The sequence below is a fragment of the Ambystoma mexicanum genome, chromosome 2q, assembly GCF_040938575.1.
Source record: "Ambystoma mexicanum isolate Mex_15411 chromosome 2q, UKY_AmexF1_1, whole genome shotgun sequence".
In the NCBI taxonomy this organism is placed as follows: domain Eukaryota; kingdom Metazoa; phylum Chordata; class Amphibia; order Caudata; family Ambystomatidae; genus Ambystoma; species Ambystoma mexicanum.
Window position 1 is genome coordinate 1,412,919,351 of NC_090924.1, and position 24,485 is coordinate 1,412,943,835.

The 24,485-nt window shown below is 49.6% G+C and overlaps 1 protein-coding gene across 2 annotated transcripts in view; it reads left to right on the forward strand.

Moving 5' to 3' along the window:
• ANKRD28 (ankyrin repeat domain 28) overlaps positions 1-24,485 on the forward strand; it is a 1,823,421-nt gene that overhangs the window by 1,161,488 nt on the left and 637,448 nt on the right. For both annotated transcript variants that reach the window (XM_069648906.1, XM_069648905.1), the window contains exon 16: positions 19,722-19,748. In XM_069648906.1, coding sequence (XP_069505007.1) covers positions 19,722-19,748 — 27 coding nt within the window. The remainder of the gene's footprint in view (positions 1-19,721; positions 19,749-24,485) is intronic.

Sequence of the window (24,485 nt, forward strand, 5' to 3'; positions counted from 1 at the left end):
GTGCGTATTATTTTGCCCCTAGCAGCCCTCTCCAGTCTACCCAACATTGCTTGTATGAAATGATCTTGCCCTGTGTTTGGCACATAAAGGGATGCCACAGACCACACCTCCTTATCTTGTTGAAGTGAAGAATCAACACCAGGAACCTGCCCGAACTGTCCCGGGATACGCCTGTGACAACTATATATAAACCATTTTTCAGGGCTATAAGAACGCCCCCTTTCTTCCCCTGGCCATTGAATTTATAAAGGCGGCTAAACCCCATCAGCCTCACCCTCTGCATGTCCTTTTCTTGTATATGAGTTTCTTGAAAGCTAATGTCAGGTTTCTCTTTCACCAACATAAGCTCCACTTTTTTCCTCTTAACCGGCGAATTCAAACCCCTGACATTTAAGGAAAGTATTTTCAGAACTTTACCCATTACCCATGGAAACCGAAGAATTTCTCCTGACAGAACTACGACCCATACCCTGACACCCACCCATCCACCAGACCTATGACCCCCCTTCACCGGGTGCGCACTGCCGGCCTCTAGCCCCTCCCAAACCACTTCCTCGGGGACAGTGCCACTTCCCCACCCCAGTGGGGACCCTAACGGCAGGTCACCCCCGACCCTTAGGTGATCCAATATAACCCACCTTGTCCCTCCCCCCAGCCCCTATTGCCTCCTATAAGCACCCCTCCCCGGGAAGCCCAAACCATCCGTATCCTGGCCAAGATTTCAATTTGGCGATGAACTCCGTGTCTACTCCCCCCTGTTCGGGACCCCCAAACGGGGGAGGCCCCCGCCGGGCCCGCTAGTCCCCTTCTCCTCACTTTCCTTCTTGGTGCCTGCGTCGACCACTCCCACTCCCTGCTCTTGAGCCTGACTTTCCCCCTGTCCGGTGATTCACCTGAGGAATGCTCCACCGCTATTCCCAGGATGGAGGCACCCTCTTCCACTGAGGTAACCCTTCTCTGCCTTTTGTCCAACTCAAACACCAATCCAAATGGAAATGTCCACTTGCATCTTATGCTCCACCTCTGTAGCTCTTGCATAATCAGGCGCATCTGCCCCCTCTTGTTCAGAGTGATGGCCGACAGATCTTGGTACAACTGAATGGAGGACCCATTAAAGCTGAGAGTCTCCGCCCCCTTCGCAGCCAGCAAGATTTTCTCTTTTTGCGCATAATCGCACAACGCCACCACCACAACACGTGGCCGGGCCCCGGGCTCCTCCCTTCTGGCCCCCACTCTGTGAGCCCTGTCCACCCTAATCTCCTCCGGGCTCGAGGCATCCGCCAGGAGAGCGAAGAGCAACTTCATCGACCGCTGCAGGTCTGAATCCATGACTGATTCTGGCAAGAATTTCACCCTAATGTTGACACTCCTCGATACGTTCTCAAGATCCTCAGCCTGCAGCTCTAACTTATGTGTAGCTTTTGCAAGGCTCGCCACTCATTCCTGTACTTAAAGAGTCCTCTGCTAAATCCTGGAGAGCCTTTTCGTTAGTGTCCACTCTTGAACCCAGACTAGTCAGATCGCCCTTCACCTCACAGATCGCCTCTGTAAGGTCCTCCTTCATTTTGTCAAGTTGCGTTTGCCTCACGTTGACTATTATGTCGCCAAAAGATTGAAAGCAGTCCTCCAGGAGCTTCTTCGTGACTCTTTCCTCTCCTTGGTCATCCCCCAGGGATACCCCCTCCTCGCTTCTGTCTCTCGCCTTCCTTCCCTCCGGCTCCGCTCCCTCTTCCCTACTCCATAATTTTCAAAGCATGCCCTCTGGTAATTTCTTATCTCCTTTCGCTAGGGTCCCTGGAGTCTTTCCTTTGCTCTTAGACATCTTACTCAGAAGTGGGACCTCCTGGTACCGCTAGGTTCTTTGTGGGCTTTCCTTTCTTCCACTGACTTGCTCTCACAGAACACTGCAAGCACCTATTGCTGCCGATTCGTGTGCACTCCCCGCTGTAGGACCGGCACTTCAGGGCTCTTCACGACCTCTGGGCTTTTCGGATTCGGCCTAGAGGATCCCCTCTTCCACCCCTGGGGTGAAGCCGGGCCTCCTCCTGTTGATGAAGCACCGAGCTCTTCACATAATTTAGCCCCTGAAGCAACTGCCCAAACCTACCTCACCTTCCGGTGCTTGCACTGTCCCAACTTCACATGGGGGGATGAGGGGGATCCGAGGGGCAGCTTGTATCGACCACCCTCACCGGGTGGGCACTATCAGAGATGAGGGGAGACCCAGGGGGCAGGCACGTAGCCCAGGGTCTTAGTGCCTTATTTTGGCCTTTTTATTGCCACCTTCATGCCACACTGTGCAGTCCAGCCGTGCCCCCCTCCTGCTCCCCACGCTCACCTGCCGCTCTCTGCCACTCACTCCGCCTCCTCCCGCTCCAGGCCCACTATTTCTTCACTAAGGCCCGGCAAGTGCGACCTGAGGCGGGTCTCTCCAGTGATGGAGCTCGGGGTCCCTCCCGAGCTGCTCCGCCTCGCCTGTACTTGCGGAGGACCCTTCCTCCCTCTTCCTCCCTCCTCCCTCCTCCTCCGGAGTCCGGGGCCGCTCACAGTCCAAACCCAGGGGGGCACCTCCGGCAGCGGCCGTGAGCCCAGAGAGGTCCCAGGGGCAGAGGCGGTCCCAGGCTCCAATCCGCGGGTCCCGCCGGGGTTACGCCCCTCCACCAACAATGCTCCTGCCCAGGATACGGAGGCTCGCTCACCAGCACACACCGCCAGATGGCAGCGCCGCGCCGCCCATCCACTCCACTCCTGGCATCCGACACGGCAACTCCCGCCGGGGTAACCGCAGCAGGCCACGAGCCACCGTCCGCTCACCAGCCGATCCCCCTCACTCCAGAGTCGGCTCCGCTCATCCACCAGGCGCCACCGCACCAAAGTGCCACAATCAGCAGGCAAGAGCACTCGGGGAGGCGAAATGCTCAAAAATGACCCACTTTCTGCTGGGGGGCTCAGGGAGCGCTCCCATCACAGGGTCGTCTCCCCGGCGACCATCTTGGATCTAGCCGTTTGCCTTTTTTTTTTTAAAGAGGCCTCCAGACAGACTGCCAACTCCCCAATCCACCCGTGACAGTAGCTCCTGGAAGAACGGAGAGCCCTGTTGTCAAAGGGTGCCGTGGAAGAGCTACCTCCCGACTAGAGAGGGTCTGGTTGGTATTCCCCGTATTCTCTGGTGCCCAAGAAGGGAGGCAGTCTCCGTCCCATCATGGACCTCCGGACCTTGAACAAGTTCCTGAGGATGGACAAATTCAGGATGGTGATGTTGAGAAAGATTCTCCACGCTCTCAAACTTCAGGACTGGCTAGTTTCAATAGACCTACAGGTTGCTTATTTCCATTTTCCGATGCACCAAAGGCACTGATAGTTTTTAAGGTTCCTGATAGGGGACAAGCACCATCAGTTCTCTTTGGGTTGACCTCCGCGCCAAGAGTTTCCCCAAGCTCATGGCAGTAGTTGCGGCTCACCTCACAGATCCAGGGTCTACGTATTTCAATACCTGGATGACTGGCTGATCTGAGGGAAGTCGGCTGGGCTGGTTTTGTCTCATATAGAGGACATCTGCTTTCTACTGCAAAACATGGGCTTCTCCCTCAACTTCATGAAGTCCAATTTGACACCAGTTCAGCGGCTCAAGTTAATCAGAGCAGTCCTAGACACCTGTGTAGGGAAGGCTTTTCCTCCCGAAGAGTTGGCAACATATCCCATACGGTGCATTTGCTTCAGAACCATGCCACCCTTCCAGTAGCTTGGGTCCCATGGCCTCCTGTATTTTCCTTGTGCCAGAGGCCAGGCTACGTATGATATCCCTCCAGTGGCTCTGAGGGACCAGTTCTCTCAGTATCTGGGAGCGCTCACGGATCACCTTTAGGTGTCCAACCAGGTAGTATGTGAACTCGTCTCGTGGAGCATGCGCAGCAATCTATTGACAGGGGAACCATTCTGGCCTCCTTGGCCCCATGCCCGAGTGCTCTCGGATGCGTCCCTGAAGAGTTGGGGCGCCCACTCTGAGGATTTGCAGGTGAGCGGCCTCTGGTCTCCATCAGAAGCCAGGTGCCACATCAACAGGCTGGAGTTGCGGGCCAGCAGGTTAACCCTGAAGGCTTTTGCCCGGTCTCTGAGGGAAGCATGTTGTTGTCCTGACGGCCAACACAGTGGCCATGCACTACCTCAATAAGCAATATGGTATGCACAACTGCCCACTGCAGAGGCAATTCAGCTGTGGTTCTGGTTGCGAGAGAACCAAATCTCGATCTCGTCAATTCATCTTGGCGAGGAGAGAGAGCACCTTGGTGGATGCTGAGCAGGCAAGAGCACGGTCTCACAGCAGTGAGAAGTGTGCCCAGAAGTCCTACAGGAGGTCTTCGCTCTCTGTGTTACACCAGCAATGGATCTGTTTGCCCGAAGTCCAACTGGAAGTGCGAACAGTTTTGCTCAAGGGCATTCCCAGCAAACCGTGCACTGGGGGATGCGTTTCTTGTGGATTGGATCGTCCCTCTCCACTACGCCCCCCGCACCCTGGATTCCAGTCATCCCTTGGGTTCTCGAGTGGTTGAAGAGATTTCGAGCGGTTATGATCTTGATTGCCCCGGTTTCGGCGATGAGAACATGGTACTCGGATATCCTGGACCTGACCATCTGTCCACCTCACCGGTTGCCTCAGCATCTCCTTACCCATTTGGATGGTCGACTGCTCGACCCGACCCCCGATTCCCTCAACCTACATGCCTGGTCCTGAGAGTTAGAGGTATGATGACTGGGACCTCTCAGAGGAGGTACTTGAGGTGTTGCTTGCTGCACGCAGACCTTCTACAAGATCTCTGTATGTGTGCAGGTGAACAAGGTTTGAGGCGTGGTGCAGGGAACGCAAGACTGACCCCATCCCTTGCCCCACCACCACAGTGATGGAGTTCCTTCCGTCACTGGCCTCTTAGGGTTGCCACATTCAAAGGCTATTTGGCGGCCCGGTCTTTGTTCAAGAGGTCCTCAGAACAAGGTTCCTTTTTTGCTTTTCGGGTTATGGCCCAGTACCATGAATGGCCTTTTCAACAAGTTTCCGCCAACCACCTTTGTTATCCCGGATTGGGATCTTAATCTAGTTTTGACCTACTTGATGCCGGCTCCGTTTGAGCCTATGCACTCATGTTCTTTGCGACTGTTATCCCTAAAGACAGCCTTGGGGAGTCAATCAAGATGAGAAACCTGCGGGAGAAAAGCAATCCATTGAAGGAGAAATTACTCACCGTAATGATCTTGCTATGGATTCTTCTCCCGCAGATTCCGCATTGACCCTCGCATCATCCCCGCTCAAAGTTCTGTGGGTTTTCGCTTCTGTCCAAACGAGAAGACATCTGGTGATGGCTCTTGGAGGACCTCTTCTGCCTCATTATTAAAAAAAAAAAAAAAAAGAAAACACTTTTTGTGGAGGATCACCCTGTTGGGATGCATCCTTGTTAAAGTTTTTTACCAGCTGATTTGCTGCCTCCTGTGATTTTTCCTTCTGCAGCATTACAACACGTGGGGGTGGGAAGAACTGAAGCATGGCGCGTAGTGACGTGCTATATAGATATATATAGATATATATATATATATACACAACGCCCGATGTCACTTCATGGAGCCAACGATTGAGAGCCAGACAAGACGGATCAACGGCGGATTTAAGGTCCACTATGCACCCCGGTCGAAATGTTTCATAACAGCAGAGCTGGATGATGGATATCTCAAGATAAGGAATCTACAGGAGAAGAATCCATAGAAAGATCATTACAGTGCATAAAATCCCGCTTTGGTTTGTTTGACAGCTGGTTTGGGGGTGGCACACACACTTCCTACATCCTGAGGTGACTTAAATAGCTAGGACACTGTGGACATTCATTTATCACTGGTACATTTAGTGCAATACTGAGTTTGGTGAAAAAGATAGAATAGAGGAATAAAACAAAGCTTAACAAATGATTAATAGACTGGTAAGTACTTTTAAAAACCTTCCTAAGCAGAGTAAATCAACCCTTTTCTGGGGGAAAGGCCAAAGCACCAAGTCGGAGGTAAGAAAGGTCGCTCGGGGAGCCAGGACAGCCAATGTTAATTGCACCATGTCAAGGGGAGCTGAAGTTTTTCTCTGCAGGTAGGTAAAAAGTCTTGCACAATGTTTGTAGAAAATAGAACACTTGAATGGCCACAAGCTGAGAGGCTTGTGAAGGGCAAAGCTTTAGCAACTCTGCAAGGTAACCAAGACAGGTTGCAACTGAGAGCAAGTAAAGACTACACAACAAGCGTTAAGTTCTCTTAGACTTTACAGTCCCTTTGGTTAGAAGAAATGGTTCCAGCTGACTTATGTTCCTGTACAGCTCTGCAGATCCTGTTATGTTATTCCTGAGCCTCAGTCGTGGGGACAAGAGGTAGGGCGTCTGTGGACTCATGCTCTGCAATGGGACGGTCAGTGGCAGCAATGGGTAAACTTCAATTCAGTGGTCCTTCAGTGTTTCAGCTCCTCGCGTCTGACAGCAAATAGCAACACTGCGGTGCTCGGATACCACTTCAGACTTTCCTTGCTTCTGGAGTCCAGCGCTCTGTGGTTCAGGCTTGGTCAGTCCTGCATCAGGGAAGGCTGGAGGATCTTCCTAGTGCTCAGGTCCGACTTTGCGTGGGTTTTTCCTTTCCCCCTACCGCCTCTGTCGACAAGAAGTAGATACGCCACGGTCAGGGAATGCAGCTCCCCAGTAGGGGGGCTACTGTCTCTCTTTCAGCACAGCTGGAAGTGTCTTCAAGAGTCCTCGGATCCTATCTATAGTTTCCACAGGCTGTGGACACAAAATATTACGGCAAAAAGGTTGTGGTTTTGCCACCGCAATCCATGTAAAGGATGCAGGGGACACCCCTGCAACCCCCGGACCCATTATACTATTTAAGGGGAGCGGGGGACACCCCTACAACCTCTGCTCCCCTTAAATAGTGTAATTGGGAACACTATTTAAGGGGAGTGGAGGTTGTATGGGTGTCAAACTATGGCATTTTTGCTATGGTTTTTTCTACATTCGTTATTTTTGCCGAGGCTTCAGTCTTCCTTTTCCTCTACAATCCTCTCCTCTTCATCAGATTGGGTCCCTGGCTCATTTACAGGTGGTCCATTCTCTCTTCGAGATGCAGGTGGTAGAACCGGTTCTTCAGTCAGATAGGATCTCCGGTTTCTACTCTAGGATTTGTGTGGTACCCAAGAACATCCAGGCTTGCCTGAGGGAAGTCCTGGACCTGTCATTTCTAAATCTGTCTTTACTGCTCAAGATGATTACTCCAGCGCACATAGCAGAATCTCTGTGTGCAGCGGACTGGATGTGCTCCCTTGACCTCAACGATTCATAACTTCATGTCCCCATCTACCAGCCGCATCTGACGTTTCTGCAGTTTAAGATTGTTTTGTACCACTTCCAGTACAAGGTGGTTACCTTCGGCCTGAACTTCGCCCCTCTTTTTTCACGACGTTGCGAATGCAGTGGCTGGTCTCCTCCGCTTGGAGGGCCATCACATATACCTTTATCTGGATGACTGGCTGGTGAGAGCCAGTTCACCCGACGGAGTGGTTCACTCACTGCTGCCAAATATTGGCTGATGCTCTTCACCTGCTGGGGTTCTTCCTCAACCACAAAGTCAGAGTTGTGCTCCTCCCAGGATCTGGTCTTCCTAGGTGTGCGTTGGAACACGCCCATTCAGCAGGTGTTCCCCAACCCTGAGAGGCTCCTCTCCCTTTGCAAGGCGATGGGGCACTTTCTGGCCAACTCGACCACCTTGGCATGGTGGTTCCAGCACCTTCTGGGTTTGATACCATCCTGTGTGCTCACGGTGCAGCATGCCCACCTCAAGATGAGGCGCCTTCAGCTCCACCTAGCAGCCAATTGGGATCAGGAGATGGGGTTTAATTCAGACAGGATCCCAATACCCCCGCTCCTCCCAGATCTTCGTTGGTGGTTGACGAACAGCTATGTGTCAGTGGAACCCCCCCTTTTACCCAACCAGAGAGTACCCTTGTGGTGATGACTGATTCCTCTTTCGAGCTTGATGGGCTACTCTGGATGGCTACGTGATTCATGGTGCATGGTCATGGCAATGGGCCTCTCCCTCAAGCTTTTCTGCCACTCCTCAGGGACAGCTCAATTCTGGTCAGGACAGTCAACTCCACTCCACTACAACAATAATAATAATTTGGCATTTATATAGTGCTACGAACCCTCAGGTATCTGAGTGCTGCTTATTACCCACGGCGTGTGGTGCTCATTTATCGATCTCGGAAGGATGAAAGGCTGAGTTTGGCCCCGCCGGTATTCGAACCTGCGTTGGCAGGCTCTGCACGGATGTCAAAGCGAGCACTCTTTTCACTGTGCCACTTGACCGACAATGTTTTACCTGAACATGCAGGGTAGCACCAATCCCACCCCCCCCCCCCCCCTTTGCTTAGAGGCGGTATCTATCTGGGAATGGACCCTTACGGAGGGTATTTGGACTTCAGCAGTCCACCTCCCGGGGGACAGCAATGCAGTAGCGGACCAGCTGAGCCGCTTGGGGTTCAACACCTATGAGTGGGAGTTACACACCAACACCTTGTCCTTGTTCCAGTGCAGGGGGTTCCCAGGTCTGGATGTATTGGCATCCCCTCGGAATTCCAAGTGTCCCCGGTTTCCTTCATGGGCAAGATGGGTCAGGGGGTCTCTGGGAGACTCCTTCCAGATCTGCTGGCATGGCCACAGGTCTTACAGCCTCATCCTGATTGCCAACCATTGGCCTTTGACAGACTGGTTCTCGAACCTGCTGCAGTTGTGCTCCCAGAGGCCCGTCCATTTTCCAATCCCCAACATGGGCTTTCTAGCGCAGCAGGGAAGTAGAACATCTGTCTTTTCCAGGCTGGCCCTTGTGGCCTGGTTCCTGACCAGCTAAGGCTACAGCATGCTCAACTTTTGGATGACCACTGGGACATCATTCAACAGGCCAGGAGGCCCTCCTTACTTGGTCCCAGTATAAGAGCTAATGGGCTAGGTTCTGCCACTGGGCTTGTGACCAGGGTCGGGATCCCGTCACTTATCCTCTGGACGACATAACTGATGTTTTCAGTGCACCTGGCACATTCTGGAGTGCAGGTGGATACTTGCAGCACCTATTTTGTGGCCTTTGGGGCATACAAGAATTCCCTTTGAGCAAGTGTTTTGGCGTTCAACCCGGTGGGCCCACCTCAAGGGGCTGTCTAGGCTTTTTCCCTCAGTGCACAGGCCGCACTCTGTCTGGCACCTCAATGTGGTTCTGGCAGCATTGCAGCGCAAACCTTTTGAGCCAATGACCTTGGTGGGCATCTGGCTGGTACCGCTGAAGGCAGTTCTGTTGGTGACTTTCACCTCTACACGCAGGGTTAGTGAGCTGCAGGCGTTGTCATCATGGAAGCGCTTCTCCACGTTTCACGACAAGGTCATCTTGCGCACTAATCCAGACTTTCTGCCAAAGGTGGTCTCTCCATTTCATCTGAATCCAAGAGATCCACCTGCTGGTGTTCTTCCTGGACCCGCAGTCAGAGGCAGGGAGGGCGCTACATTCCTTGGACCTCAGGAGGGTACTCGAGTTTTACATGTCTGCCAAAATCCTTAAGGTATTCTGAGGCATATTTTGGAACCTTTGGGGGCTCATCTCCCAGCACTTAGGCTTCCACAGCTTCTGTAGCCCGGTGGATAGCCCAGGCCAATTCAAAGGCGAATACGGCCATGGGTAAACTGGTTCCTGAGGGTATTCATGCCCATGCAGTCAGATCTAAGGCCACAGCCGTTTGGTTTCAGAGGCATGCTTCTTGGGATGTCATCAGCATGGCGGCTACTTGGGCCACTCCGTCGGCCTTCTATAGGCACTATACCCTGGATACCAGCTTGAGGCACAATGCATAGTTCGGTCAGGCCATTCTGAAAAACCTTTTTGCTTTGTACTAGTTATGGGGCAGATTGCCACAGCTCCACCCTATGTTCTTGTTCAGTGCAATCGCCCACAAGGATGGAGGAAACGGGACGGGGGTGTATAAGTAATAGTTACTCACTGTAGTGACTCGAGTACTCCTAATCCATAGTCCCCATTTCTCCATTGGTCCCACCTTCCTTCCCCCGCTTGTTTGCCAGGGGCCAATGTAAATAGTATAGGCAGGTATCTAAGCGTCTGATGTGTAAAGGGACCTGAGGTGCGGGGCCTCGGTGGGGAAGGGTTGGGTGGGATTGGGGGACACTCTCAAGCATGGAGGAAAGGTGACTGAGTACTCTAGTCACTACGGTGAGTAACTTTAATTGTTATATTGCATACTATCTCACAATGCAGTGCAATGGGGATACTTTTGTATCACTGTAGCTTTTTACACACAGGAAGTTTGGTTACTTTAAAGTGTTCCAAGCTGGTGTCAACAGTTACATTTTTACAGTTTTTGCATTATTTTTGGTGTGTGTATTTGTATTTACAGCCTATAATATGATATGGCATTTGTATTAAAGGCAAGGAGGGGGAAACGAGGGAGGACAAAATAAGTTTCTTACTAGGCCTTGTCTCATTCAGATAGTGCACGTGCAGGGAAGGAGAGAAGTGCCAGGGGGGGGATGAGTAGGGGGAAGTGCAGTTAACTCATAAGCGCAGCCAGCGGTTGCTGATAAGTGCAGAGAGAATGGACTATAGTGTTGCAGATACAGACCCTTAAGTTCTGGGGAGCCTGAGGCAGTGCAAGGGCAACTAGACCTGCAGGAGCCTGGGCCCGAGTTCAGAGGGTGACCAGGGGACCAGTGAGCAGAGCTGTCTGGTGCAACAGCAGGGGAGAGGAAGAGAGAAAACTGAAGCAAAACGTTGCTTCCGGAACCACAGTTGTTTCTACTCAAGTTTGAGAGAGGAAGGGAGGCTGTTCCAGAGGGAGGCCCAGCCGAGGAGATGAATCTGCCCCCAACTTCTCTCTGCTTGCAGAAGCGCCTGACCCTCAGAGTTGGAGGTGGATGAGCAGAGAGCATGAGAAGGAAGATGTTTTGGAAGAGAAAGGTGGAGATACAGTAGTCCCAGGCCCCAGAAAGCCTTGTGGACAATGCAGAGGGTCTTTAAGTTGATCATTACAGCCATGGGGAGCCAGTGAAGAGTTTTCAGAGCTGGAGAGCCACAATCCCTGGGCTTGAGGCTAAGGACAAGTTTTGGAGTCCTGTTCTGGATAAGTTGTAAAGGTCGAAGAGTAAAGGCAGGAAGATTTAAAAAGAGGCTGTTGCAATAGTCCAACCTATAGAGGATCAGAGCTCTAAGCTTCTGGGGGAAAGTGAGAAAAGGGAGAATACATCTGAGGAGGTGCAGCTGATGGTTTGACTTCTTCTCTCCTCACATCTCCGACGTCTCCAAGGAGAAGGTAGAGTCGAAGATGACACCAAGGTTCTTAGCCTCACAGGAAGGAGTAGGACGAGGGACCAGAGTGTGCGGCCAGAGAGAGAGAGGGGAAAGGAGGGAACAGGTGTCCCAGTGTGGAGGATCTGTCTTACTGGCATTATGGCAGAGATCATTGGCGGCACCCCATTCCTGAATTATGCAGCCAGACAGTCTGGTATGAGAGAAGAAGCAGAGGTGGCTGAGAGGAGCTTGAAAGAGAGCGGAGTGTCATCCGCATAACATAGAAAATTAGAGCAGAAAGTAGTGATGCCGTGGGCAAGAGATGCCAGACGCATGGGAACACCACAAGTAGAGAGAGAAGGGAGGAAAGACCCCAGTTGGACCTGAGAGGGTCGGTCGGTGAGACAGGTCAACCAGTCCAGATCCTGATCAATAATACCAAGGTTGTCCCGGAGACGGTTTAGCAGCATGGCATGGTTGACTGTGTCAAAAGCAGAGAATAGATCAAGGAGAATGAGGACAGAAGGGAGACTATAGTCCAGATTGGAGAGCAAGTCTTCACTGATGTTCAGGAGAGCAGTTTCTGTGATTCTGGCATTTCTGAAGCCAGGCTGGTGTTCATTGAGGAAACCAACCGATTCATATGTTATTTAAGCTGGGATATGGCCAGCTTTCCAAGAGTTTGCCCAGGAAAGGAGGGCTGGAGATCGGGCGATAGTTAGCCAGAGAGGAAGGATCGGCCGAGGATTTTTTTTAGAAGGGTCTGCACAAGAGAGTGCTTCAGGAGGAGGGGAAGTTCTAGTGGCAAAGGAGTGATTGCAGAAATCGGCCAAGGCTGGGGCAAGGGTGTCAATGTGGTCCTTGATTTTTCTGGATGAGCAGGAGAGAACCTGCTTTAATGATACTTTCATAGATCAGACTTGTCTAGAAACATCATCAGGGGTGAACAGGGGAAAGGAGGAGGCGAGACAGGCCAGGATTGGTAGAGGAGGAAGAGGAGGTAGATGAAGAGAGGGTGTACAGGATATCCTGAGTTTTAGAAGTGAAATGAGAGGCCAGCGCTGTGCAGAGTGCCTGGGAGGGATAGAGACTGCAGCAGGATGGGTCATTTCCTTGCAGATTTAGAAAAGTTTGACCGAGTTGTTAGATGCCACAGAGATGCAGGCTTGGATGTATGCTCTCTTAGAGAGGACAGAGAGTCTATACTGTCTTTGGAGCCGGCGCCAGGCCAGTTTGTCAGGGGATGCGCCCGAGGCCCTCCACTTCCTCTCTGCCGCCCTACACTTCTGTTTAAGCACGGCGAGGTCGGAATCGTACCAAGAGTTGCACTTCGATTTTGGGATTCAATGGTTAGAGGGGCTGTATCAGGGTGTGAGTCAGCCAAAGGTGCAGGACGAGAGAAAGTAGTCCACTGACACACGCTTCATGGGTCGGATGAGCAAGAAGGTAGGTGGCAGTGCTGAAGTTGCCTTGACCTGCAGAGAAGAGAGAGAGGGGTGGGAAGAAAGGAAAAAGTGATCACTCCAAGAGGAGTGGTGAGAGGGTTAGAGAAGGTGAGGTCTGAGGAGATCAGAACGTCCAGGCTCTGCCCTGCACAGTGAGTCGGACCAAAGGGAAGAATAGAGAGAGAGAGTGAATCGCAGCGGTTGCGAAAGAGTCCGGAAGGAGGGCTGGTAACATCCATCTGAATGTTCAAGTCTCTGAGGAGGAGAATTTGGGATGTAGCGGCAACGAGCGAGGAGGAGAGGTCAGCCCACTCTGAGAAGAAGGCGGCCTGTAGATAGTGCCCACATTGAGAGAGAGGCCAGGAGAGATGGAGAGCCTGCAGACCAAGCATTCAAAGGAGTAGTGCTGCTGCGTTGGAATGATAGAAGCAGGGATCCACTCTGGTAAAATTAAGGCTACCCCGACTGGGACGGTTGTTTCTGGGTTCGGAGAGGATCTTGTAGTCATCGCGAAGGAGAGTGTCGAAACTCTTGACAGAGCTGGCCGTGAGCCAAGTCTTGTACATCCAAATCAAGCTCTTCCAGGAGATGGCAGAGCTGTTTTTGACAGCTGAACGAGAGGTGATAGTAGCGATTTGGAGGAGGTTGCCACATTTGAAGGACTTCTGGGGAGGGGTACAGGCCAGAGGTACACCCTGTGGAAGTGAATAGGTGCCCAAGGATGGGCAGAGGAGGAAGGCAACAGGGTGGGCAGAGAAGCATCAGGGAGTGCCAAAGAGATGGCAGAGGAGCCAGAGCGGAGTTAGAAGGGATAGCAGGTGAGGAAAGGAAGTTGATAAGGCACGAAAAGCATAATCAGAGGAGGAGATTGACCTGAGGTCCCTGGACCAAGACGGTGCCATTTGAGTAAACATTAATAATGGTCTTGGGAGTGGAAGGGGGCCATGAGGGCCTCCCAACAGGTGCCACCATTAATGGGAGAAGAGGAAAAAAAGAGAACCGAGACCATATGGGGGTCCATAGGCCTGGAGATGGATCTACAAAGAGCGTGTTGGTAAGGGTCTGTCTGGAGGAAGCACTGGTATAGGTATCGGCGATAGGGAGGCCTGGGTTGGAGACCATGATGTCCCTTTTGAGCTTCTTCCTGCCAGACGTAGTGAGAGGGATAGAATAGTTGATAGAAAAGCACAAGATAGGTGAGACAGCACAATAGAGGGTGCGGGGAGGAAAGAGGGGGATAGGGAGAAGGGAGCCCATGCAGGGGAAGGGTGTAAGGGAGGTCATGCGGGGGGAGGGGCATACAGGAGGGAGGCACAGCGGGGGACACGCAAAGGAGGGGGGGGCAAAACAAAGAACAAGAACGGACCTACAAATCGGATGCAATACAGAACCATCAGAAAGTAAAGAGCACAATTGGGAACCTAGAAGTAGAGAATGCGAATATAGTACAGAACTAAAGCAAATCAAAAATCGCAACAGGAAACCTGGAACTAAAGAAAGCAGATGCAATACAGGACTAAAAGCAAAACACGGCGGTCAGCAGGGAACCTAGAAGTAAAGAATGCAGGCAGTTGCAATGTGATGCCACAAATCTTGGCTAGCAATACAATATCAAGAACCGTAGAGAGCAAACACCAGGTCAATACAGTCATCAATACAGTCATCAATACAGTAAACAAGGTACAGAAAACACCATGAACCTAGAAGAATAATGCAACAATGCAAAGTAATTCCTGAAGAACAGTGGCGCACGAGACAGTGTCAGAATAGTTCACAATAGTTTGGAGCGGGAAGGGCTGAGATGCGAGAGAAAGGAAGGGAAACACAGGAGTCGGGTAACGGAACAACATGCAGGGACCTACAATGCGAGCAGGTGCACACAGCCAAGTTGTGGGCTAAGTATTTGAGCACAGCACAATACAACACACCCAGATTTGACTTACTTGATCAGTTGCAGCATGTCGACTGCTGCAGGCTACGTGCTACCACGGCAGACACTGGCAAACCCCACTGGAGCTGTCCTTAGCCTGTTTCCTGGCCGAGGGGGTTGCCACGGCAGAGGGTGACATGAGTGGCCGATTTAAAGGGCCTGCCAATCAATGGTAGTGCGGTGGGAGGAAGGGATGGACGGGGTAAGGCCGACAAACAAGGAAGCAACCAGGACAAAGGGGGGGCGGGAGCGGGCACACACGTGCTGCAGCGCGAAATAAAACATTTACAAATCCACAATTTACTGTGCCACGGAGCACCTGTCCTCACCCCAGCACCTGAGTAGTTGGCATTGCCTGATGGTGGGAATGGCCTGTGGGGACAGATGGAGAAAACACATGTTGGTGCATGCTTACCTGCTGTCTGAGCAGGGATTCGGACCCTGCATCCTCCTGGTGCGACCTGATCCAAACAGGAATTGCATTTTCTTAGTCTGCCATTCGCTTCGGACACCCAGGCGAAAGATGCCTTTGATCAAAGATGTAAGACCATAAAGGAAGAGGTGGGGCTAAGAAGGTGGGTGGTGCTTGTGCCAGGTGACCTCGTTCCACTTGCACATGCTCCACATCTTCAAAGGAAAAGAGGCTGGAGGGCTGCTTAAGTAGGGAAAAAGAGCAGCAAACAGGAAGGCACCAGGTGGGTGGGGCTTACGCCTGGTGACCTAGATCCACTTGCACCAGCTCTCCATCTGCCTAGTATGGCTTCTAAACATGGCTAGTGCTCTAAAATGGCCGTGCCATGAGATGTGTGCTTGATCTTTGGCCATATTGCAGTGGCCGCCTTCCTGCCTTCTCAGGTTAGGAAAGTCCTTATAAGGTCATACACTTGCCCTGGAAAGCTGCTGCATTCGTGGGCTAGTGTGTCTGTCTGTCTCTGTCTCTCCGGGACTGTCTAGTCCCAGTCCACATCACTGGTTCCAGAAAATCAGCTACTTGGACGGGTGCAAAACAGTAGTTGTCCCTGATTGGACCACTGCTGGCTGTTTGAATAGTGCACATTCTTACCATTATTGGCCTTGGACTTGCTTTCAGCTCAGATTTTGAATAAGAGCACTCCTGCAGCCATTTCTTCAGATCTACGTTGGAGCCAAAAATCCATCAAAGAAGAGCAGACCCCTGATGACCCATCAATGACGCCTTCCAGTTTCTGGCCCCGGGAAGCCCTGCTCTTCTGCCTGCTTTCCAAAGAATCTTAGTGGTGCTTCAGCACTTGGACTAGTGGGACCAACTAGTCTCCCTGCTTTCTGGAAGATCCAGCCATCCAGAGCCTTCGGAAATTCCTTTGGGCTGCGCAGTAAACCGACCAGCTCTCTCGTGGGCTACCTCGCCAGAACATTTACCATTCCGAATTTGAGTCCGGAACTTTGGTGGTCGACAGATTGCACCGCAAGTCGCCTTCTCTCCGAATTCCCACTTCCTATCTACAAGGGAGCTTGTCCTGGAGCAGCTTCTTTGACCATGACTGGAAGGGCACCTGTCGCTTGCAAAGGGTGATTGTCACTGGACTTCTCCTTCCTCATCCTGAGAAGTGTCCTGAAGAGGTCTGCATCGTTGGATTCTGCATTTCTTCACTGGCAGTCCTTGCATCTTGCCTTTAAACCCAACCGGAAGAATTCTGTAACTCCTGGGCACTGGGACTCCCGAGCAGAGCACAAGCTCGAGCTTTTCCAGCGTGCGACTGCAGTTCCGCTCTCGGGTATTAGGATCTTCGGTGGTTAAGTCTCTTTTCTACCAAAAGTATCCTGCCTCCGAGGACCTGATGTGTTGCAAAAATAATAAACAAAAGTTCCTTTCTGCTTAAAGGTCGGGTGATGCCTTTTCACCCCTGATCCACCTCTTCCCGGCTCAGACCCTTCTCACATGCTAGCGTCCCTCCGTCGGGTTCATTACAGCTTTCAACACAATCTCATCTATGACATTCACGAATCTTAATGTCTTAACAGTTCACTGTAGACATCCCTCTGCCGGGTACACTCTTGTCAACGCACTACTTATTGGAACTTTAGGCTTTGCCCCCTTTTCATCGGCATCCATCCGTCAGGTTCACTCCTGCTAACTTTGCCAATCACACAATTCCTTGAACAATTCTTAGATGCGGGATTCACTTCACTTCTCTTACCTCCACAATCCTCTGTTGATCAAAGACTTTCGACTGTGCCAAGGATTTTACTAGACACCTGCATCACCACTTTCTCGCGTCTCCCCAAGGCTTTCTGGTAATGGTAGTTTCAACAATAGGATAAGTGCCTAGAGGTTCTCGAATGAGCACCCACGTGGTGCCTGACTCCTCTATAGCTGGTTTTCCCCTTTCATAACAACAGCTCTTTGTACTTTCTTCAATTAGGCGCTTGCTACCTTTGTTCAACACAGTTCTTATCGGCTCTCCCCTCAACTCACCGGCTGTGATTACCCATTTGGTTTTTCTTGTCTCTGGAGTCAAGGGCGGTACCACGGTCGCAATCGTCTCTACCCGCCTTGGTTATCGGTGGAGGAGGGCCCTGTGTACCGTTGACATCTGCTGCAACAGCCGCTGGCTATTGTTCAGTCTTACGATTCCTTCCGTGGAGGTTTCACAAGCCTGGCTCGGAAAGTGCAAGGTCTCTTCTCTCCTAATCACCCTCTCGGTTTGGGCCGTCCTTCTCCTCTTGAACTGCCATGCTGGGTTATCTCTCTCATCGTGCGGTCTGCATTGCTCGTATAGTGCTCTCGTGCTCCACCTTTTATCCCTGTGCGGAAGGGAAAGGGCCGTCAGGTGTGTGTGTGTGATTCTGGTCAATTGCCTGACTTTGCCTGACCATTGTGTTGGGACATATCAGGTAAATGGCTCTGGTGTTTGTCCGTTGTTTTTCATTGTGTGTGTGTTCATGTCGGAAAAGTGGGGGAAGAGGAGGCAGAGTGTTTGAGTATCCTTTGTGGTAGGATGGAGAAAAGATGTGATGAGAAGGGGGATACCGCATCTCACCCGCCGGTGTCCCACTTCCACTCCCGCCCCCCCGGCTCTTCCCCCATCCATGTAATCCTTCCTCACTGGTCCACCCCCAGGAACTGGATCCAATAGCGATGGCCGTGTCCCGGCCACCTGGATGACAGATCCCCGGGGACTAGTCAGGGAGATACCTTCAGGTTTCTCACAGCACCTCTTACCGGAAATAAATGGCGGAAGATCGAGCCCCAAAAAGATCCATAAGAGACATCTTGGAAAATAAATCTGAGTTAGGGGTGTAAGCAAGCATCAATCTACCTGTTCACCACATGATAACATTGGGGGCATGGTCCTTTGTTTTCGGTCTCCTCTCCGTTCTTACCTTTGGTCGCCGTACCTGGGTCTCGAAGTAAGAGAGCTTACTGGTCATCCGGTTAAATTGTTGTGGAACTTGAAAAGAGTTTGAAACGAATCACCCCCAAAAGCCCGTCGCATCCTTTTTAAGGAAGAATTCTTATCTGTGACGTTTGGCCACAAGACCCAATTCATTTTAGGGTTTTGGCATCAGAAGTTAGGATATTGTACTTGTGACTTCCCATCGTTTTATTGTATCTACAGTATTTACTTGATAAGTTATTTGCTGATGTCTATTAAGTGAATCAAATGGTGATTGGATACATTTGTACTATAGTCTTTAGTGTGTTCTAAAGGCATAAATAAATAACTACTTTTATAACTGACTGTCTGAATTGAATTACCACAAGCCCAGATTCTAGAAATCAATCTTAATAGGAAATGAACCAAAGTTTGTTCACTCCAATTAATGTGAGCCCTCTCTACCGCCGCTTAGATCTGTGATACCGCCAAATGTCAATGACAATAACTGTGTGCATACCCATTGCAGTGGATCGTCCTAAGCCGCTATCTAAATGCCACAGCCACCTTGTAATAGCTAATTTTTCTATTCTGAGAAGTAGGCATTGTGGTGCGGGTACACCCATTGCAACTCTTTATAGTGCCTCCAGCCTCTGTCATCACTACCTCCCGAGTATCTGTTCACTGCTTCCAAAACTATGTGTATGGAAGGACCCAGAATGCTGCTGTTAGCATTTTCTAGAACCTCTGGCATACATTGGTTATAGGAGGGGAGTAGTGGGTGCTTTTCACCAGCTGACCCTCTCCCCCACACCCACAAGTCCTCTCTCCCTTTGTCCAAGCCTTATAAATGGAGCCTTCCAGTGTGCAAAGTGTTACCTCCCCTGAGTAAGGTTGGTATCATTCAATAACTCCTCCTGCAAAAGAAGCATCCTTTTCTGTTTAGTCTCTTTTTTTTTTCTGGAGGCATTTGGCATGATGAAGGTGGTGCGGGCATGGACAGTGTGTGTATCTAGTGACCGTTTGTAGGGTATGGGCACGTTTTACCTTTGAGACGTTATTTCTCTGCATCCTGATGGAATTCTCCCATGATGCAAGGCACACAATTTCCAACTATCGGAGCACAATTGGGTAAGAAAAGCCAAGTAATACAAAGAAGGCAGCCAATCCAAAAACTTTAACTTACCAGTTGTCCAGTTTCTAAAATCAATGGCATATTGTTACATGTATTACGAGCCCCTAGTGCGTGCACTTAGTTGAATCATCACTACACCTGCCTACTTCACTGATCTCGTGTCTCTTCATTTCTTCTGTGGAGCTAACTTTTTACCAGAGTGAAAAATAGTGCATTCAGCTGTAACTTTAGCCTAGAAGTTTTCTTGTTGCAGTAATTCCAAAAAAATTAAAGGCCTTTGTGTCTAGGAATAGCGGTAGAAAGTGAGCTTGCTGCTGCTTTAGGTAGAGGTTGGGTACAGTAATGTAATGTTTTGAAAATCATGGTTACCTAATGCATGCTATCAGAAAGGGAGCTGTGTTAGAGGAAGCACCTTTCTTCTGTGGTGGTTGTTATATAATGATGAGACTTCATCTGTTTCAGTTTATTCATTCTTTCAAACCACATTTGCATTTCAGATTGCAAGAGAAACTCCTCTGGATGTAGTAAGTGTATACATTTGCTTCAGTTTTACCGAAATGCATGTTCATATGGTACGGTCTATGACGAACTGCTGTTTAGTTCAGGTTGTTTTGATTACTGATGATACAATAGTGTGCATCTTTATTGTAAGATTGCACCTCTCCTTTTATTATGGCCTGGTCCGAGCACTTCATGTTCAGTTCGGAAGCTCCATTCTTTCACCCTCAAATGCTCACCACATCAAGTATACAAAGTGTTTTTTCTCTGAAATCCTATTGAGCAGTATATCCTAACATCTGTATGAGGGCAACATCACAAACCTTTGCCAAAAAGACCAGCTGGGTGGGAGAGGAGGTTGATGAGTATGGTGCAAAGGGAGAGAAAGTGGTCACGACATAAAATATGTTTAAACTGTTAAATTGACAGTTTTTTGACCAATTTCATTATATAGGCAGTAGTTGCTACTACAATGATATAGCCAGTACTGGTGGTGTTCCCCCAGTTCAACATCCATGAGTGCAGAGTAGCACAGTTTTGCTTTCTATCTGAATCGCCACCTGTGCAGAGTTTCTAAGAGGCAACCCTAATCGATGCATAGAGGTTTTTCACATTTCATCTAACCAAAATCTCTGGGTAACATAGACTGAGCAGTATTGCTTAGACATAGCAGAAATGGGGTTGGTATCTAGGTACAACTAAGAACATTTTGAGATGGTCATGGTCCACAAAGATGTATACAAATATATGCTAGGCCCCAAACACATGCAGATGAGAATCAAGGATACTATAAACTGAATTCCCGTTTTGTGTTTTCTATGGCCAATTTCTGGGGGTCCCTCAACTTTTTGGATTTTTTTTCTTTTTTTTTCCCTCTAGCATTATTGGGATTATTTACTTCTTGTCGGTGGGGAAGGGGGGCTTCTCCTGAAGTTCATCTGCTATTACAATCCATTTTACCTTAGGATTTATGGTATTGAGTTGCCCCTAAGCCCCCAGTCCCAGGGGTGCCTTTTAGGATCCTAATTTGTGCCCTAGTATGTTTTTCTTTACCCTAAACTGGTTTTTAGTGGGCTGGTTTATGGCAGCTAGACTTTAGTTTTGGTTTCACCAAGAGTGCAAGCAATATTCCTGCACTGGTAGCCCAATGTACCTTTTTGGTAGCCATTGAGGTACCGATAGTTTTTTTTTAAACCCTGCTCTCTGCTATTTTGTGTTTCAGGGCTTCTTTTGTTCAGGGTGACCACGAGGTAAGCTTACAATGGCCATTCTGACCATGTGGGCTCTTTGTAAGCTCACTATGGACAGACCTTTGCTTTCAACACAGTTTAGTGAATTGCTAGCTGGCCTTTGACCAGCCCCATTGTGCATAGGTATTTAGACTGTCCTGCCTCTGCTTCTTTCTCGCTGCTGTATTCCTGCAACTTGGAGGTTTGCCGTCCTGCGAAGGACTTTTCCTGCCGATTCCAACAATGTTATAGCTCTCACTTGCTAAGTGTGGTGGCTTGGGCATATGCCATTTTGTGTTTTTTGCCTATAAGTCCAGTCTTGGCTTTCCGAAGACTCCTGCTGACTCCCCACATCTGCTGAATTGATCCCTCCAATCTGCAACCGTTTTCTGGGCTGTTGTACTGCCACATATCACTGTTTTCTGCAGGATCTTCGGCTTGGCTGTGTGTCGCTACTGATGGCTAGATGAGTGCAGAGAGTTCACTATCCCACCATTCTAAGACTGTTTGCTGCTGTACTGCCTTCATCTTTGGTTCATTGAGCCACCAGGGTAGGCCTTTGTAGGATCCTATGTCTTCCTGGGGTCCTTCTTTCTGGAATCTCCAATGCAGCGTTGATGTCTTGGGAGGACCTTTGTTACTTTCCTGTGGCTCTGGCATCTGCTCAGGTTGCACGTCCCTTGGAACACTAATCCTGGAAACGCATCTGTGGAAAGGACCAGTTTATTCACCGGGTTGTTTCTTGCTCCTTGAGCAGTTACGGCCAAAACTACTAATGTGAGTACTTACCTTTTGTGTCCTGAGGTAGGTGATTATTTGACCTACTCACTCACTGGTGTCCATCTATTCCAGGGTAGATATTACTTGGAGGTGAGTCTTGGCTGCATTTTCCATGGAGTACTATTGTGGGGCCTCCTGTTCTGCTGCTTCTTACCCTGTGGCTATGGGTCCATTTTCCAGCCTCTGAAAAACACTTCTTTGGGCCCTACCCTTGCCTTCCCTCTGGTTGATCGCTGTGAAGTCTGCAACTGTGGGTTGACACTTACCTCCACTAAAGCGGATGGCCCTTTAACTCTGCTCCCATTCATTCTTATGTAAAATGGAACTCTGTGATTAACTCTGGGTTCTTGCATGCCCCTAGAATGTTTCCCTCTATCCCCTAGGTATGTGAGCTCTGGACCAACCTTTGGCTTAAAAGTATTGCTTATCCCCCAAGCTTTGTTTGATCATGTGTGCATTAATATTAATGGAATGGCTTTGGGAGCCCTAAATGGTGAGTACTTTTCTAGGCCTGAGAAAATGTTTAGCATATTTTTCCTGCCTGAGAAAATGTTGGCTTTTTCCTCCCATCCCTTACCTTGTTAGGTGCTGACCACCACCCGGTCTAGGGCCTTCCACATATACTCTAGTTGAGTTGTGTCTTTAGGACACTGCGCACATTTGTGGAGGCCCATATAGGGCCTCCTGTCGTTGGGTGTTATGGTCTCCTAGTTCTCTCCACCCCCCGCTGCTATTTTATGCTGGGTGCTTATTACCTATGGTTGTATGCCCACATATAGACTTTGAAGTTAAGAGTCCTTTTTAAGACGTTACTGTTTTTATAATATGGTTCATATTTTTTAATATTGTGTTAGACAAGATATATGCACTTCCCTGTGGGAGACTGCACTAGCTCTGTCCTCTTGGCAATAGTTAACCCCACCTTTGGTATAAGCATGTACTACACAAGTTGGTAGAGTGACTGAGCAGCCAGGCTTATCTCAAAAGGGGTCAATATGAGCTGTAGGGTTATAACATAGAGATTCACAGTGACAAGTATCCAAATAAACACTCTCAAGGTTTCTTGATTAAACAATTATTTATTAATTTAACAGTCAGTTGAATAAGCCTTCTTTAGAAAGGAGCACATTTATGTAACACAAAAATATACTTCAAAATACACTGTTTCTTTAAATAAGTAGATACCCATTTGGCATGGCACACATACACTTCCTACATCCTGAGTTGACTCCAATAACTAGGACACTTTGGACATTAATATATCACTGGCACATTTAGAGCAATACTGAGTTTAGTGTCAAAGAAAAGCATTTGGGCATAAAACAATTAACAAATATTCTTAAGCAGGTAAGTACTTTTGAACCCCCCAATGCAAAGTAAATTAACCCATTCCCAGCTACATAAGGTATGGAATGTGTGACTTTTATTGAGGGATAGTTAAAGCACAAAGTCAGAGGATAGTCTTTCAGGGAGCCAGGACAGCCAATGTTAATTGAACAAAGTCTAGGGGAGCTGACTGAAGGTAAGTAAAAAAGTCTTACACAATTTTCTTTAGAAGTCTTTGTAGAAAATGAAATCACTGTAGGGCCACAAGCTGGGAGGGTTGTGAGGGGCAAAGCTGCAAGCAACTCTGCAAAGTATCCAAGACACGTCTCAACTGAGAGCTAGCAAGGCTACACAAGAGGTAGATACCCCTTAGTTTTACAGTACCTTTAGTTTGAAGAAATTGGTTCCATCTGGCTTCTGTTCCTGGGTAGGTCTGCAGATCCTGTTGTTCCTGGGCCTAAGTCATGGGGACAAAAGGGAGGACGTCTGGGGACTCTCCTGCACTATGAATTGAAGGTCGGCGGCAGCAATGGGCAAACTTCAGATCAACCAGCACTTTGCTGTTTCAGCTTTTCGCAGCTCTCGCAAATAGCACCACCACTGTTCTAGGATACCTTTATGGACTATGCTCACATCTGGATTCCAGCAATGTGGCTCAGGCTTGTCCTGCATCATGGGATTCCGGCGGATCTTCCTGGAGCTCAGGTCCGACTTAAAGACAACCCACTCGATTCTGATGTTCCTGTCCCTGGCAATTGGTTCCTGCAGCAGCAATGGAAGTACAGTCAGCTCCGAGAGGATTTCCACATGAGTTTGTCTTGGGCACGGTTGGTCCCATCAACCCAAGGGGAGAAGTCGTCCTTTGCAGGGCTTCTCTAGTCGAGGCGAATTCGGAGCTTCAGCACTGCAGCAAAGCTTCACCGGGCAAAGCAGAGTTCCACTGGGCAAACAAACGGTCCAGGAGTTGCAGCAGGCGTCTCCTCCAAGTTCTTCTTCGGATTCCTTCGTCCAGTGGTCGACTGCCTTCCAAACAAAAAAAATGTGCCTTTTATGCAAGTTTCTCCCATTAATTTGCAGCCTAGCTGTGAATCACACAGCAGGGCGGCTGTCCTCTGAGGACAGCCAGCCAATCGCCTTTTGGGTGCATTCCTGTAACCAAGGGGGTTGAGCACAGGGAGTTTCGGGCACCTCCCTTGCTTCCTGCCCTGCCAGACACGATAGAGCCAGAGGCGGGCTTCAGCATGGAATCCCAACAAAGACAAAACCGACAAAGGGACCAAACCTGGTTTGGCACACAGATTAAATCTCAAGAAAGACCTTTCCAACAAGAAATGGCGAAAAAAGAAAACCGGTCCATTTTGACAAAATGGGCACCCATGGGTACTTTACTGCAGCTGCAATTGCAGCCCGCGGTAGAAACACTCAGTG